The 14,747-nt window shown below is 46.6% G+C and overlaps 1 protein-coding gene across 2 annotated transcripts in view; it reads right to left on the bottom strand.

Moving 5' to 3' along the window:
- LOC138456646 (V-type proton ATPase catalytic subunit A-like) overlaps positions 1 to 14,747 on the bottom strand; it is a 373,621-nt gene that overhangs the window by 122,314 nt on the left and 236,560 nt on the right. For both annotated transcript variants that reach the window (XM_069607191.1, XM_069607192.1), the window contains exon 10: positions 12,114 to 12,228. In XM_069607191.1, the coding sequence (XP_069463292.1) occupies positions 12,114 to 12,228 (115 nt within the window). The remainder of the gene's footprint in view (positions 1 to 12,113; positions 12,229 to 14,747) is intronic.

The following is a 14,747-nucleotide window of genomic DNA, read 5'->3' as shown; positions in this document are numbered from 1 at the left end:
ATATACAAAGGTCTGGGGAGCTTTTTTGAGTAGGTACTAGTTCATCGTTAAATTCTTTCTTTTTCTATTCCTACATGTTTATATCCTTTATGCTGTGCTATGATATTTTGTGATTTATTGTTCAGTCCTGTTCTAAGTACTAAAATTAAAATAAAGAATTAAAAAAAAAAAAACAAAAGCTGAAACAAATTCCATTACGCTCAGGCAGAGTATTTTTTAAGTATTTGCTTCGCGTTCTGTAACGCTTACCTGGACTCCACAGGAACGTAATGATCTCAATGCCTGCTGAATTGCTACACTGTTCCTTTCATGGTTTCTCCCTATCTTGCAAAAAGAAATAACAAACAAAGGGGTGCTGTTATTGATATGAAATGTGAGGACTGCTAGAACTCTAGATCTGTCTTCCTCTTTTAATAATAACTGTGCTTAATTCTAAAAGCCACACTCCTCACCTTTGTTTTGAGTTTAGGGAGCTCTCCATCCTGCTATCACACAGGAGCACCTTGATGATGAAGTTCTGAAGACAAAATGCTGTTGACTGTGGGACACGCTGAAAGCAAGTGTCTTAATATGTAAATGAATCTCTTGATAGAACTAAACAGGAAAGAACTGATGTCTCTGTGGAATTAATTTGTATTTGTATTTTGTATTTGTTTTATTTGTAACGCGCACCGTCAGGCCCGGAGGCATCAGGGCGCAGCTTAGAACATGGTTACGTAGTGAACATAGATACAGTGCAGAGTGATTCAGAACATACAGCAATATACATCATTTACAGAGTAGAGATTAGAACAGGCGTTTTACTAGGGCAAGGCTCCAGGTACATAAGAAATCCGAGTTTCAAAGCTGGTTGAAGAGCCAAGATTTAGTTTTGGACTTGAAGGTACTAAAGCATTCTTCTAATCTGATGGTGAGGGGGAGGGTATTCCAAAGCTTGGAAGCTACGACGGGGAAGCTTGATCCACCCGCTTTTTGTAGTTTGAACCTAGGGATAGTTAAACAGTGGGTCTGGGCGGTTCTTTGAGGGCGGGTAGGCTCGTGGTGGGAAAGCCGGCTGTATAGATACGGGGGGCTTGGTTGGCTAAGCATTTGTGGGTAAGGCCTAAGGCTTTCAGTGCAATTCTCTGTTTAACCGGTAGCCAGTGTAGGTTGGATCTAAATTCCCAGATGTGATGGTTGCACAGGATGTTTAGTGCCGCTCTACTGGCGTTGTTCTGGGAGATTTGTAATTTGTTCAAATTCTTCTGGCTGGCTCCTAGGTAGAGGGCGCTGCCATAGTCGATTTTGGCCATGGTGAGGGTTCTGGCCAGTGTGACTGTGTTGGGGGTGGTCAGAAATGGCCTGCAGGCTGCAATAAGTTTGCAGGTGTATGCTGAGGCAGATCTGACTGCATTTGTTTGTCGGGATAGGGCTAAGGTGACGTAATGGTAGACGCCTAAGGTTTTAGTGTCTTTCGAAACTTGGATGGTGTTGCCATCGATGATGAACGATTGGTAGGCCGGCTCAAGTTTACTAAGACGTTGCATAGTGCCCAAGATGAGGAGCTCAGTCTTGTCATCATTGAGGCATAACTGGTGTTGTGCCATCCAAGCTTGGATGACCAGGTAGACGTCATTCAGGGCCTTGGTGTCAGCCACGTAGTCACCAGTGATGGAAATGAGTATCTGGGTGTCGACAGCATAATTTGTATAAGAGACACCCAGATAGTCAAGTACATCAAAGAACGGTTTTGTAAAAACATTATAGAGTGTTGGCGACACGCAAGAGCCCTGGGGGACGCCGCAGTGTATAGGGGAAGGATCTGCAGCTGCAGATTGAGAAAAGACCCGAATCGATCTATTACTTAAGAATGATTTTATCCAGGCCGTAGCTGACGGAGAGAAATGGGCAGCGGAGTGAAGGTGCTTGCATAAGATCTGGTGGTTGACCAAATCGAATGCCGCAGAGCGGTCAAGTAGAAGTAACAAGGCAAGTTTGCCGTTGTCTTTTAGAACTTCGATTTGAGTTTTTAAATCTAGTAGAGCTGTCTCTGTTCTGTGTCTGGGGCGGAAGCCGTATTGTCTGAGACCTAGAAGATTGTTGGCTTCCAGGTACTCTTGGATTTGCAGGTATGCTGCGTGGTCTAGGATTTTTAACAGGAATGGGACAGTAGTAATGGCTCGGTAATTGGTAGGTATGCTAGGGTCAAGGGAGGGTTTTATGCGTCCTTAAGGTTGTCAGGGACAATTCCAGTTTTAAAGGAGGCATTAATGAAGGATGTGATAAATGGAGCCAAATCGTGGGCAGATTCCTTAATAATTGGGGCAGGGCAGGGATCACCCTGGCAGTTGGAAGGTTTGATCCTCAGGATAATGTTTTCCACCTCCGCAGCGGTGAGTGGCGAGAAGGCGAACCGTTTGAGATTGGGCAAGTCAGGGGAGAGTGCCTCAGCTGGTGTAGGAGGGCAATTGTCAAGTTTCAGGCTGTCTTGTTTAGCTATGATTTTAGATTGAAGCGTGGTGATTTTATTCAATAATGCTGCCTGAATGCTCGTACACCATTTGCTATCTTTAATGCAAGTATCGGGAGGGGTAACGGGAGTTTCGAGCTCTTTTAGGATCTTAAAGAGTTCCTTAGAATTGGAGTCAGCTTGCAGGATGCGATTATTGAGGGACTCTTTTTTCGCTTCTATAATGGCTGCTTTATATGTGAACGATGCCAAGAAAAAAACGTCTTTGTGCGCGTCGGAAGGGTGACTTTTCCAACGATTTTCGGCACAATGTTCTTTCTAAGTTGGAGAGATCTCTCTTAATGATTTCTTAATTCTTCTTTTCTTTTGTAGATTTTCAGAAGAAAAGTCCTTGACAGGAGAGTTTTGAGTTTTAAGGGAAAGAATATAAATCCCCTTCCTGAGGTAAGTTGAAGCGTTCGCTATGGGTGAAGCACACAAAAATGGGAGGTCCTCGGTAACCTGACAACGCGTTTAGACTGAGGTATGTATGCGCACGTAATCGGGGAGATAAAACGCTGTACAGCATGAGCTTGTTTTAGTCAGGAAAAACGTCTATCTCCTACCGTTCTGAACTGTGAGGTATAACTCTGAAGCTTCGATAAGTATGCGCATATGAACTAATAATTCTGTAAAATTCGTTGTTTTAACTATTGTATTTGCAGGTCTTTGGAAAATGAAAGAATACTGCGGAACGTTGCTGCGCGTGCGAACTGAGACTGAAAGCTGAAGTGGAACTGTGACGAACAATTCTTCGACTGGAAAAAACTGTGGCGGAGGGAATCTTCGATCAGGAAGTTCTGGTCTGTGGTCAATACATAATTCTGTGAAGCTGTAGAATTGTTAATATTTCTTTTTTTTATTTAGTAGGTTCTGTGAACAGAAACGCCGGTAGCGTGACACTGCTGTCAGCAGACCTAATGCGAAGCGTGCATTACTGCGGAGGCGGGTGTTATGTGGTCCTCAAGGTCCAATGGGTAGATCACTGCTGAAACTTCCCCATGACCCACAGGTTGGCCATCGTAAGGGTATTGGTATTTTGATTTTATTTTATTTTATTTATAAAGTGCAAAAAACCAGGCCTATGGAAGTCTATGGTGAATTAATGCTGTGAATGGTGTGCATGCCATGTGTGCCAAGCTAGCACCCACCTATAACCTGCTGATCTATACAATGAATCCCCATTGGGCTGAACTCCTGAATCAAGGCTAAGAACCCTGGAGGTGATCATGACACACAGTGACACTTTGTCATGGACTGTCGTGGGTACATTTCTGCATACAGCGCAAAAAATATTTCTGGCCCATTGCTGAACATGGACCTTCATGGAGGTATTCATACCAACCTTTGGAACCAGTGTGGTCGGTATGCCTGGATGTGTCACTTGGCACTGGTGCTAGTTTGTTCATGCTTTCCGGTTCTTTTTGTTGGGGTTGTAGTGAACAAAGTGTTGTTCATGTTTTCCATTTGCCGATCTATCACAGACCCTGTGTAGAGCCATCGTTAAAATTTCATCTAACAACCTCTGTTTTTGCAATGGCTTCTTCCTGAACTTTGGGGATTCGCACCCCACTATCACCTGTGATCGGATTGCCTCTTCGTCGGAATATCAGTGGAAATCGGAATGTTTCTTTCTGGTGCAAAGTTGCTGAGTGTTTCTTCATTTTCCTGTTTCGTTGCATGGAATATGTGCATTTCATAGTCTACATTCGTGTGAGGTACAAAGTATGTTGAGAGTGGCTCTCATAGATCATCAAAAGATGGCGTCTGATTTCCCAATACGTCATATACTGTACTGCCAATTCTACGGCCAGCGTCAGTGTGTTTTTCTTCCTTTCATCCTCTATCTGCCTCATCGCTCTAAAGTATACCTTAAATTCACGGATCCAGCATGCCCATCTCAGCCCTAAATTGCTGGTGTCCTTTAGATCGAATGCCGTGGGCAGTGGTAGAGATAGTGTGTTACTGTTGGCTGGCGGGAAGATCCCTGATGAGCGTACGTACATGGTCACTGGTATGTCTTCTTCCGACATGATGTAGGTGTCGTTTCTTGCTTCCAAATGTGGCGTTGGTGTGCTTATCTATATGCTCCTGTCGCACTAATTTTCTGTGACCTCATCCTGAATGTTACTGATACGAGACATATGGTGTCTTCATAAGACTTGGTGCTGGGAATTTTCGTATGTTCCAATGTGGGTCTTTAATGACCCTCACCTTCTGATGCACTCACACTGGGTGGTGGTGCGTGACGTTTATGGTGCAGTCGCACACTGGCCACATGTTATGGATCCTCTGTGTTACTCACTGCTCTCTCTCTGGGAGAACATTTGTGGTGCCTCTTTTGGCGATGGAGCTCAGTGCCTCTGTGCTCTTCGGAGCACCGTCTGGGCACCTGTATATATCAGGCCTCTCCTGGAGCCGTTTGGTGCTTCTTTTGGGACAATGCAGGCTTGGTGCTTCACTGCTCCGGATTGCCTTGTGTCGTCATGGGGATCACTCAGCAGTTCAGACACACTGCAGACAGGCGCTTGACCGCCTCCCCTTTCACGTGCTGGCCGGGCGTTTGTGTGCACCACAGGCCTTGCAGTGCCAAGCCCTCTATATGCGGGCTCCTGACATGCATCAGCGATTTGTGGTTGGAGGGGCCTGCGCTGCGGGTTCACTCGTTGACAGTGTGGGGTTCTTCTGTGGCAGGCACACACATGTAAGTGGATCACATGTTTAATAACTACACGGACGCACAGGACCTGTCTCCAACCTAAACTTTATTTCTGACTGCCGTGTTTCCCCCTTTCCACGAAACATCCCGTCCCTCCCCACCTAAGCCAAACCACTCCACATAACGAGACCGACACCAAAGACATTACAGAGACAATGTAGTCATGTCTTCGGCTGGGGCCTCCCTCTGGAACAGCCTCCCGCCCACTCTAAAACTTGAGGAGAACCATCTCCGGTTCCGGAAGCACCCCAAGACCTTCCTCGTTTCTTCTGCCTTCGCTCCCCCTCTCCCCTGCTGATATGTTCTCTCTTGGCAACATGCACCTGGCCACCCTCTGTCCTCAGGGCCCAGGTACCTGCTCACCCTGCCACCCTCCCGCACTGCCTCCGGGCAACCCCTTGCACTGGGGTCTGTATGTGTAACCCATACAGCCCCCCCTTTTTCTTCCTGCACTTATCAGACCTACCCTGTCTGCTGCCTTAAACCTAGTTTTACAAAGGTAGCGGGCGCCCCTCTCTCGCAAGAACAGACATGATAACCTGTTCAGTTGGCAATTCCAATCTGAACGAGAGTACCACCAGCAACCCCATACACGTGTTTCACCCTTTGTAAAACTATTTTTTAAGGAACCTGGGATTGGTAACCCTAGGTCTCCTGGGGGCAACCAGACGTGGTCTCCCTCTCACTGTGCTTAGAGAGGCATCAGCTTCACCTCACTGATGATCCCCAACAAGGGTGAAACACGTGTATGGGGTTGCTGGTGGTACTCTCGTTCAGATTGGAATTGCCATTGTATTTCGGTGCTGGACTGCCCCTGGGCAGGACAAAGACTGATATGCAAATGGATATTTCCCATCTGTGAAAGGCACAGTGAGTAAAAGCAGTGGCTGCGAACTCTCAAGTGGTTAATAACCACTGAACAGGTTATCATGTCTGTTCTTGCGAGAGAGGGGCGCCCGCTACCTTTGTAAAACTATTTTTTAAGGAACCTGGGATTGGTAACCCTAGGTCTCCTGGGGGCAACCAGACGTGGTCTCCCTCTCACTGTGCTTAGAGAGGCATCAGCTTCACCTCACTGATGATCCCCAACAAGGGTGAAACACGTGTATGGGGTTGCTGGTGGTACTCTCGTTCAGATTGGAATTGCCATTGTATTTCGGTGCTGGACTGCCCCTGGGCAGGACAAAGACTGATATGCAAATGGATATTTCCCATCTGTGAAAGGCACAGTGAGTAAAAGCAGTGGCTGCGAACTCTCAAGTGGTTAATAACCACTGAACAGGTTATCATGTCTGTTCTTGCGAGAGAGGGGCGCCCGCTACCTTTGTAAAACTGCCTTAAACCTAGCACTTGCAAATTGCTGGCTGCACTATTTATTTATTGCTATTTATATGTTTCTCCTCTGCTTCACACTTTCCACTTCTCCCCCCTTCCATGCACTTTTCCCCTCACCCTCTCCCATGCACTTGCACGTTCTCAATGTCACTGGGCCTAGTAAGATCGCTGTTTTGTTCTCCACTGTTCCCCTCCCTTGCCTTGTCGTGCTCTGAAACACTTGTGTACGAGCGTGATAGAAATAAAATATCAATATCAATATCAATGTGTTCAGTGTGAAGTCACATATTTCCATTACTTATTCCTCGTAAAGAGTAAGCTATTAATTGCACAAGGGTATGTGCAGCTTCTAAAACGGGAAACGGAAACGGAAAGCATCTAGGGGAATTCCCTGAAGTTATCTCCTACTGATCTTACGCATGGTAGAGCTACATTATTCCCCTTAGACTTATGAAGCTTCTTAAAGAGAAAGCCAGAAGTCTTGGAAAGTGGGGCTGAAAACTCAACCCATTTGCATATCTTTACAATATGTGCTATTTTGTTGATATGATATAATATGATAAGTCATTTATAACATGCCTGTACACAACTGTTTCTAGGAGCAACAAGACAAGGGAGGGAAGGCAGAGGGAGGACAAGACAAACGATCTTAGTAGCCCTTGTGTCATTCAGATTGTGCAAGTGCAAGAACGAGAAGTGCAAGGGGAAAAAGGGTGAGGGGGGAGTAACAGGGAGAGGGAAGCAGAAGCAGGGCAGCATTGCTCTGAGTAAGTACAACCAGGGCAGCGTAGCTCTGGGTAAGGGCAAGGAGGCAAGGGACTTAAAGGTTATAGTTACAGCCCCTATGTTCATGGTAGGCCTGGAGCCAGTGTAGGGGAGACTGATCAGGAAAGAGCCTGGTATCCAGTGAGACGCTGAGGGCAGCCAAGCAACCAGTCGGTGCAGCAGACAGGTGGTCAGGAAGATCAGCAGAGGGTGGGGGGGAGTGAGACAGCAGAGGAGAAAAGTAAAGTCTTGAGCTGCTTTCGGAAACTTCAGGTGGTCCGGCTCAAGTTTGAGAGGGGCCGGGAGGCTATTCCAGAGGGAGGCATCTGCGGAGGAGCAAGATTTACCCCCTACTCTCTGCCTCGAGAATCGTCTGATCCTTCTGAAACTGGGGACATGTCTGACATGACCTGATCTTCTGTGGTATACTGTTCCAGAGTTTGGGACCGAAGACTGCAAATCCTCTGTCTCCTCTGGTAGCAAATACTAACCAAGGGCTGCAAAACAACAGTTGGTCCCTTGACCCAAGTGTTCTTAAAGGGTTGTAGGGAGAGATTTTATTTCTTAAATATTGTGGATCTAGTCCCTTTAGACACTTAAAGATAATGCAAGCTGCCTTGAATTTAATATGGTCCTCCACAGCCAGCCAGTGCAGTGTCCTATGAAAGGGGGGGAGACATGGTCTGCTCTTCCCAGACTAGCAATCAATCTGACTGCTGCATTTTAGGCCTTATTGGCGACGTCGAAGATGTGAGGAGAGAAAGAGAGAGTGGAGTCGAGGATGGCACCAAGGTTTTTTGCCTCACAGGAAGGCGATGGTAGCGGGCGTTTGGTTCCGCACAAATATGCTGTATGTTTTTAGAGCTGTTTCTGAGATAGTCTTAATTATACTTGAATCAGATGGTTAGCTCAATGTTTATGGGACTTTTCTTTCTGGGTCAGAGAATGATTCTGGCTCTGGTTTGTTCGGCAAGATTAGGCATAGCCAGAATGTGGGTCAATAAGGGACCACCTAATGGTAATAATCAATGGCTTGATGAGATGAGCAATATTTCAGTAATGGAGGAAATGATGATTTTTGCTCTCGAGACAGAAACTCAAAGTATGCTACTTTGTGCGCTTATTTAGGAGTATGTCTCTCATACATAATCATGATGAGCTAAGAGAACAGGAGAAAAAATGGAGAGGTAGGGGGGACATATTCATATACATATTTGAAATGTCTATCAGTTTCAGGGGTGTGTTAAATAGAAGATGCTTCTGTAAAAATTGTGTTTTTCCTGACAAAGGTTTGCACCAGTTAAGCAGATCATAACTAATCCCTGGATGTATCGAAACATCAGATCGTCACTGATCTCCTGCTTAGCTTGCTCTGTTGCTGGTTTTATATTCCCTCGCTGATTGATTGGGCTGAACAGTGTCTATTTAGTCACTGCCAACACTACCAGTACTCTGGTGGTGGAAGATCCGTTTGGGTATTTGGGGTAGATCTCCCAAAAGGTTTGACACACTTATGAGGATTAGAAACAAGAAACAAGCAGCAAGAAACAAACAAGATGAAAGGGCAAGTCAAGTATACAGCTGGTGAAATAAAGTTGATATGCACTAAGTGACTCTTATTAAGTAAAGATGTATAGTGCAAATTAATGGGCTAATGAGATTTTTGAATTTGAGGCCGGTCAATAACTGCGGCCCAAGATTCAGATATGGCAGCTTGTGTAATTAATCAGGATCAAAGAGAACAAGCATTGGCAATACCAGCAGTTTGGGCTTTTCTGTAGGCATAGGAAAGGCACTTGCCAGGCACTCCCATAGTGGTATTAACTAGCCATTGATGGCAGCAGGTGCAAAATAGTACAAGTACCTGACCATTTAATAGCTATGCCTGGCATATGTCTAATACTTATACACAAGCCAAAACTGTTGGCTTTGCCAATGCTTGCTTTTAACAATACTTCCGTGAAGGACACGCTCAGTGCTTATAAATTGACTTGCTGAAGGCAGACCTGGTTATGGCATTTTTATTTCACCAGTAACACATTTACAGCCAAATTAAGGGCCTCATTACGAGTAGGGCGGTAAGGGATACCGGACACCAGTAAGGAGACCGGTGCCGATAATCACCTACCGCCCTATTCCGAGGTCCCTTGGCGGGGACCGTAAGGAACATGTGGTCAGACCACACGTCCCTTACGGGCCCCGCTAAGGGACCAGGGCGCTAATAACGGGCTTGCACGTTGCGAGCCCGTTATTAGCACCCTCCCCATTCCCATTGAGCTCTATGGGAATGGGGAATGTTTGGTACAATGGGGACTTACGGGTCCCGCCAGAGTCGGACTACACCGGTAAGTCCCCATTGCACCAAACCGGACACGGTAGGGGAGGCAGCCATGGAGCTAATTGCTCCATGGCTACCACCATACTCTTAATGACCCCCTAAGTCATTAACTCTCAGAAGACTGCTTTGGAAAAACACTGGCACGCACTTCAAATGCAAAATATGATGGTAAAGCTTGATTAAAGCAAGCTCAAAGAGTTCCCATGAGAAGGAGTGTTGGGCGGAGAGTGGCAGGAATGGGTGGAAATGGCAATTGAAATAATCCTGGCCATGTGCATTCATTGGGTAGGCACATAACCAATCAACACATACAAGCTGTGTGCCCCTCCTCGTATGTCATTCCTCTGTGTCCCCCCTCATATGCCATTCCTCCCTATCTGTACTGTATTGCAATAGTTTAGGCTTATAGGTGTCGCAAGCAAAACCTAATAGGCCAAACTAAAAACGGCCAGGGAATATGGTGTGCCCTAGTTTACTACCTCTATGGAACAGCGCCGTGAATTCCCAAGAGAAAGCCTGGCAGACAGGCTTGGCTGAAGATGTGTGGGCCCCATTTCAACATGATGGTTGGTGGTCCCACGTGCTTAGATGAAAACAGTTTGAGGCGCATACATTACAATGGCGACAAATCCAAGGTTAATTGCTGCCGATTATCACGAGACTGCCAACCAGCAAGTTGGCATTGCTTAACATTAAATGCCACTGAAAAGCTACAAATCATTCTTTCTCAGCAAGGGGCTGGCGTGGAGGAACCAGTGTTAAAAGGCAACGCTTCTGGATACCCAGAGGGAAGTGGCAGCCAGAAGGGCGCCCGCAAATGCAGCTTGTCAGGCGAGCGCCGCAAAGCGCACATGTAAAGTCCAAGAACAAAATATATTGCAGTGTTATAAGACTGCTGACTTGCAACATGGGGCAGTTAATGGGGGCCCCCATGGGACTCGAGGCGCCTTTCATTTGAAATGATTGAAAGGCCCTGACGCCGCCCTTCTGGGTAGAAAAAGAAGCATAGGAAGAGGGAGCTACAGGAAAGGACACACACGTGATTACAAGGAGACCGGGCACGAGGACTTGCCCACATCCATGGTGTATATCGAACAGGGACTCGAAATATTGACGCTGTGAAAGTCAATTGGCCCTCCTCTGCGTCCTGCAGGGACACACTAGCAGGTCTATAGAAATAAAACCCTGGCTGCGGGATGCACTTCGCGATGACACTCCACCCAGCACCACACAGGCACATCGTTTGCATAGTTCCTCTACTTCTACAAAGCGAGAGAGGGAGCGAAAGTAGCTTTGACAGAAGCAGTATCAGCACGGGAAGCTGAACAGGAAACGTCAGACGTGTGATTTGTATGTAAGCACGGTTGCCATCTTGCAGCAATGTTAAATAACCGTCTCGATATATGGACCTACCCATGAAGTTCTGGAAATAATAGCAAATTTGCAAAAAAATTGTGAATATTTTAAAAATATGATAGTTGGTGGTCAATGCTCCCATCGCACCACCCTGTTGTTTAGGGTCTCAGTGACCACTTCTGCTCCTCAGGCACTTTGGGTGCAAAGTCTGATGGTAAGGCTTGCTTAAAGCAAGCTCAAAGAGTTCCCATGAGGAGGAGTTATCGGCGGCGAGAGGCAGGAATAGCAGGGAATGGCCATAGGGATTAGCATTGTCATTGGCTGGCGATGGGTGGCCACAAAACCAAACAACACCTATAGAATGTGTGCCCCTCCTCATATGCCAATCCTCTGTGTCCCTCCGCATATGCCATTCCTCCCTCTCTGTTCTCCATCGCAATAGTTTAGGCTTATAGGCAGAGCCGGCCTTAGGGGTGGCCGAGCCGGGCGACCGCCCTGGGCGCCACGCCCCCGCCACGCAAGCTCGGTGGAGTCTTTCAAGAGCTCTCCCAGCTGGCGTTGTGGGACAAGGCGCAGCAGGCGGCCTTTTACTGTAAAAGGTGCAAGCAGCGGTGGGTGCATTTAAATGCGCCCTTCCGCCGTGGACACTTTTCACAAGAAAAGGCGCCATTAGCCCCCCACCACGCCAGCTCTGGGGAGTCTTTCAAGGGCTCCCCCGAGCTGGCGTGGTGGCAGAAGGTGTGGCAGGCGCCACATTGTCATTGAATGAACCCGCGATGGCGGGCTCATTCAATGACAATAGGGTGCTAACGGCACTTATTTAACGAGGAGGTTAAAAAAAAAGAAAAAGAAATTGCCCATCCTGGCCCCGCCCCCTTCCGCCCCACCCCCTGTTAGCCAGGGGGGCGCGGTGGGTGAAGAAGGGGGGGGGGGGCAGTTCGCCCAGGGCGCTGCTGGCCTTAAAGCCGGCCCTGCTTATAGGTGTCGCAAGCAACAGCTAACAGCCCAAATTAAAAAGGGTATAATAATGTAAACTTGATGCAGTGATATGCCTAATGTGTGACAATATGAAATATTAATAGATGGAGAATTATAAAGAAATACAAACTCACGCTCCAACGATGCTGACGCTTCCTTCACGCTTTGGACTGCCAAGGCATTGCACTCGTCCTGCACGTTCATAGAAAGATGCCAACCGGGCACCAAGGTAGGCTGGATAACCACTGTCTAAATAAATCAGATAAAATAACTTGGTTACAGATAGCAGGAACAACCACATTTTTATATAGTATGAGCTTGTGTGGAGTTGTGAGAGGAAAGTACTCCGGAGTGTAATCTAGGGTTCAAAACTCTGGCATGCAATGAAAAAACATAGATTTACAGCTTTATCCTTAATGCTGTCGACTGAGAAAATGGCGGCCCATGTTTTTAAGTCTTCATACATCCTATGGCGTGATGAGGACACTGCACCAGCACAGGTTTACCAGATGAAGTTTAGTCCTTCTGCATGAAATTCTTCTCCTGCCAGGGATAGGCATTGCAATTCCCCCACAATTTGGAGAGTTGCACAGATTGTGCCTGATTTTCTTACACCTACAAATACCATCACAGCAAATCAATGGTAGCCGTTATTTCTGCGATGGGGGCCATCATTGCTAATTACTGGTATGAACATGCATACATGGCAGAGGTCACGCTGGAATGACCCCATCCGCACAGTGAAGTATCAGGTAAACTGATCGGATCTTGGGTTTCCACCCATTTCACTGTATGTACATGGTTATTGATTGATCATTACCTCAATGTCCCTCTTCCTCGTCCAAGAACTTACACCCACCCCTTCAACAGGAATGATTTTTCAGCTTGCCACCCCTCCTTACATGGATGTATGATACCTCCACACAATCCTTGTTAAAAAATGTTCTATCCTCTGGAGAGGAGCCATTGGAATGCAACTAATCTCCACTGAAGGACTTTGGGGGAGCCATGGTCCAAGCCTTGTCCAGATCCTATTCTGCAGGGAAAAGGAGAGAGGATGCGCAGGCATGCGGAGTGAGGGGCCTCGATTGAGCACAGAGTACGCCAGAAAAGATTATAGCTCTTAGGTCCACTGTGTGGCAAGGGGGCTTGATTGAGTATTTCAAGTGCAAGGTAGGAGTACTCAATTGCTGCGGAACAACAGCATAGGTCAGACATTGCCTTGCACCTGGGGCATAAGGTTGGTCTTGGGGGTGCAGACCTATGTGGAGGTCTGTCTTATACCTCCTAAGTGTCTTTCGTTAGCCTTGCTGCCTGGGTGGTGTTATGAGGAGCCTGTATTTGATGCCCCTGGTGTACATGGGCAGTGAAGCAGAGTATGTGCATCCTCTGCATATGAACAGGTATCGGCAGCCCTGCGTGTTGTCACCATTACTGGGCTGCCAGGTTCCTCTGGGTCTGCCACTGCCGCACTCTGAATGATTACACTGCCATCAGATCAGATAAGTCAAGCAGGCTCTGTTTGTTTTCCAAGATTGGGAAGAAGCAGGTAAAGAGCGAGCATCTGATTTGGCGCGTTCCCTGGACGTTGATCAGATTATGCACACAAAACTGAAGGAGGATAAAAAGAATACATTTTTGTTGTCCAAAAAGAAGTTCAAGACTATTGTGAAGCAGTTTATTAATGGGTATTAAGCAAGCAAAATATGAATGGAAATGCAGGGTTGCCCTCTTTATCATCCTCCTCCATGGATAGCTCCTTATCTTCCTTCCTCAGTAAGGAGTGTACCCTCTGCATCTGGAGATGAGGAGGATTGCAGACGCAAATACCTGGATAGAGAGAAGGGGAGTTGGTGCTGGCTCGGATATGGGAAAGTATGGCTGTTGTCTGAGACGACAGCCCCGTGGACTTCAACAGATCCCAAGATTCAGAAATATAAGCATACCTCCGAAATGAGCCTTGTCCTTATATCAGAAATCAAGGAAAAGATTATGAAAGAATGGAAATGCCCAGAGCAAATTGTAAATCCTTGGTTTATGTCTAAGCGCTATCCCTTGAAGTGTCAACAACTTTTTGCCCAAAACTGTTGAGGTAGATGATATCCTATCCAGCCTTACATAGCTGCAGTTAGAGACTCTGTGGAGACAAAGACCTGCACAGCCGTGAAGAAACCCTACAGAAATCCTCATCTGGCATTAGGGGCAAATGTGTATGGTTCTTATACGGCGGCAGCTGTTCTAGCAAAGTTGGAGTATTATGCAAGGGCATAGAAGAAGGGGCTCACTGTGCTCCTATTTTACCGGGTATGCAGAAGCAGGTTGAACGCCTATCTGGACTAAGGGGGCCAGTGTGGGGTGCATTTACAGGCCTTTACAGAAACCCCTTCACCTAAAAAACGCATTTAAACATTGCCACAAAAAATGCCTGTGCTCTGCTTCCCTGGCACATGTGTGGCAAGCATTTGAACCATGAAACCCAAATATTGGCTCTGCATTTGCTTTCCTTTCATCAGAATAATGAGAAGTCATGACCTGTATTCAGAACAGCCATGCTTGTACTTTTCCTTCATCTGAATAATGATAAGTCATGACTGCATTCAGAACGACTCTACATTTGCTGTTCTGTCATCTGAATACCAAAGTTGTGCACTGCATTCAAAACGGCCCTACGTTTGTTTTTTATATATTTCATCTGAAATACCACAAAGTTATGCGCTGCATTGTAAACAGCCCTGTGTGCTTTATTCCCTCTGAATGCCAAAAAGTTG

This window comes from Ambystoma mexicanum, chromosome 1p (genome assembly GCF_040938575.1).
Source record: "Ambystoma mexicanum isolate Mex_15411 chromosome 1p, UKY_AmexF1_1, whole genome shotgun sequence".
NCBI lineage: Eukaryota > Metazoa > Chordata > Amphibia > Caudata > Ambystomatidae > Ambystoma > Ambystoma mexicanum.
The sequence above is the reverse complement of the archived record's forward strand: the minus strand, read 5'-3'. Positions and strand labels throughout refer to the sequence as shown.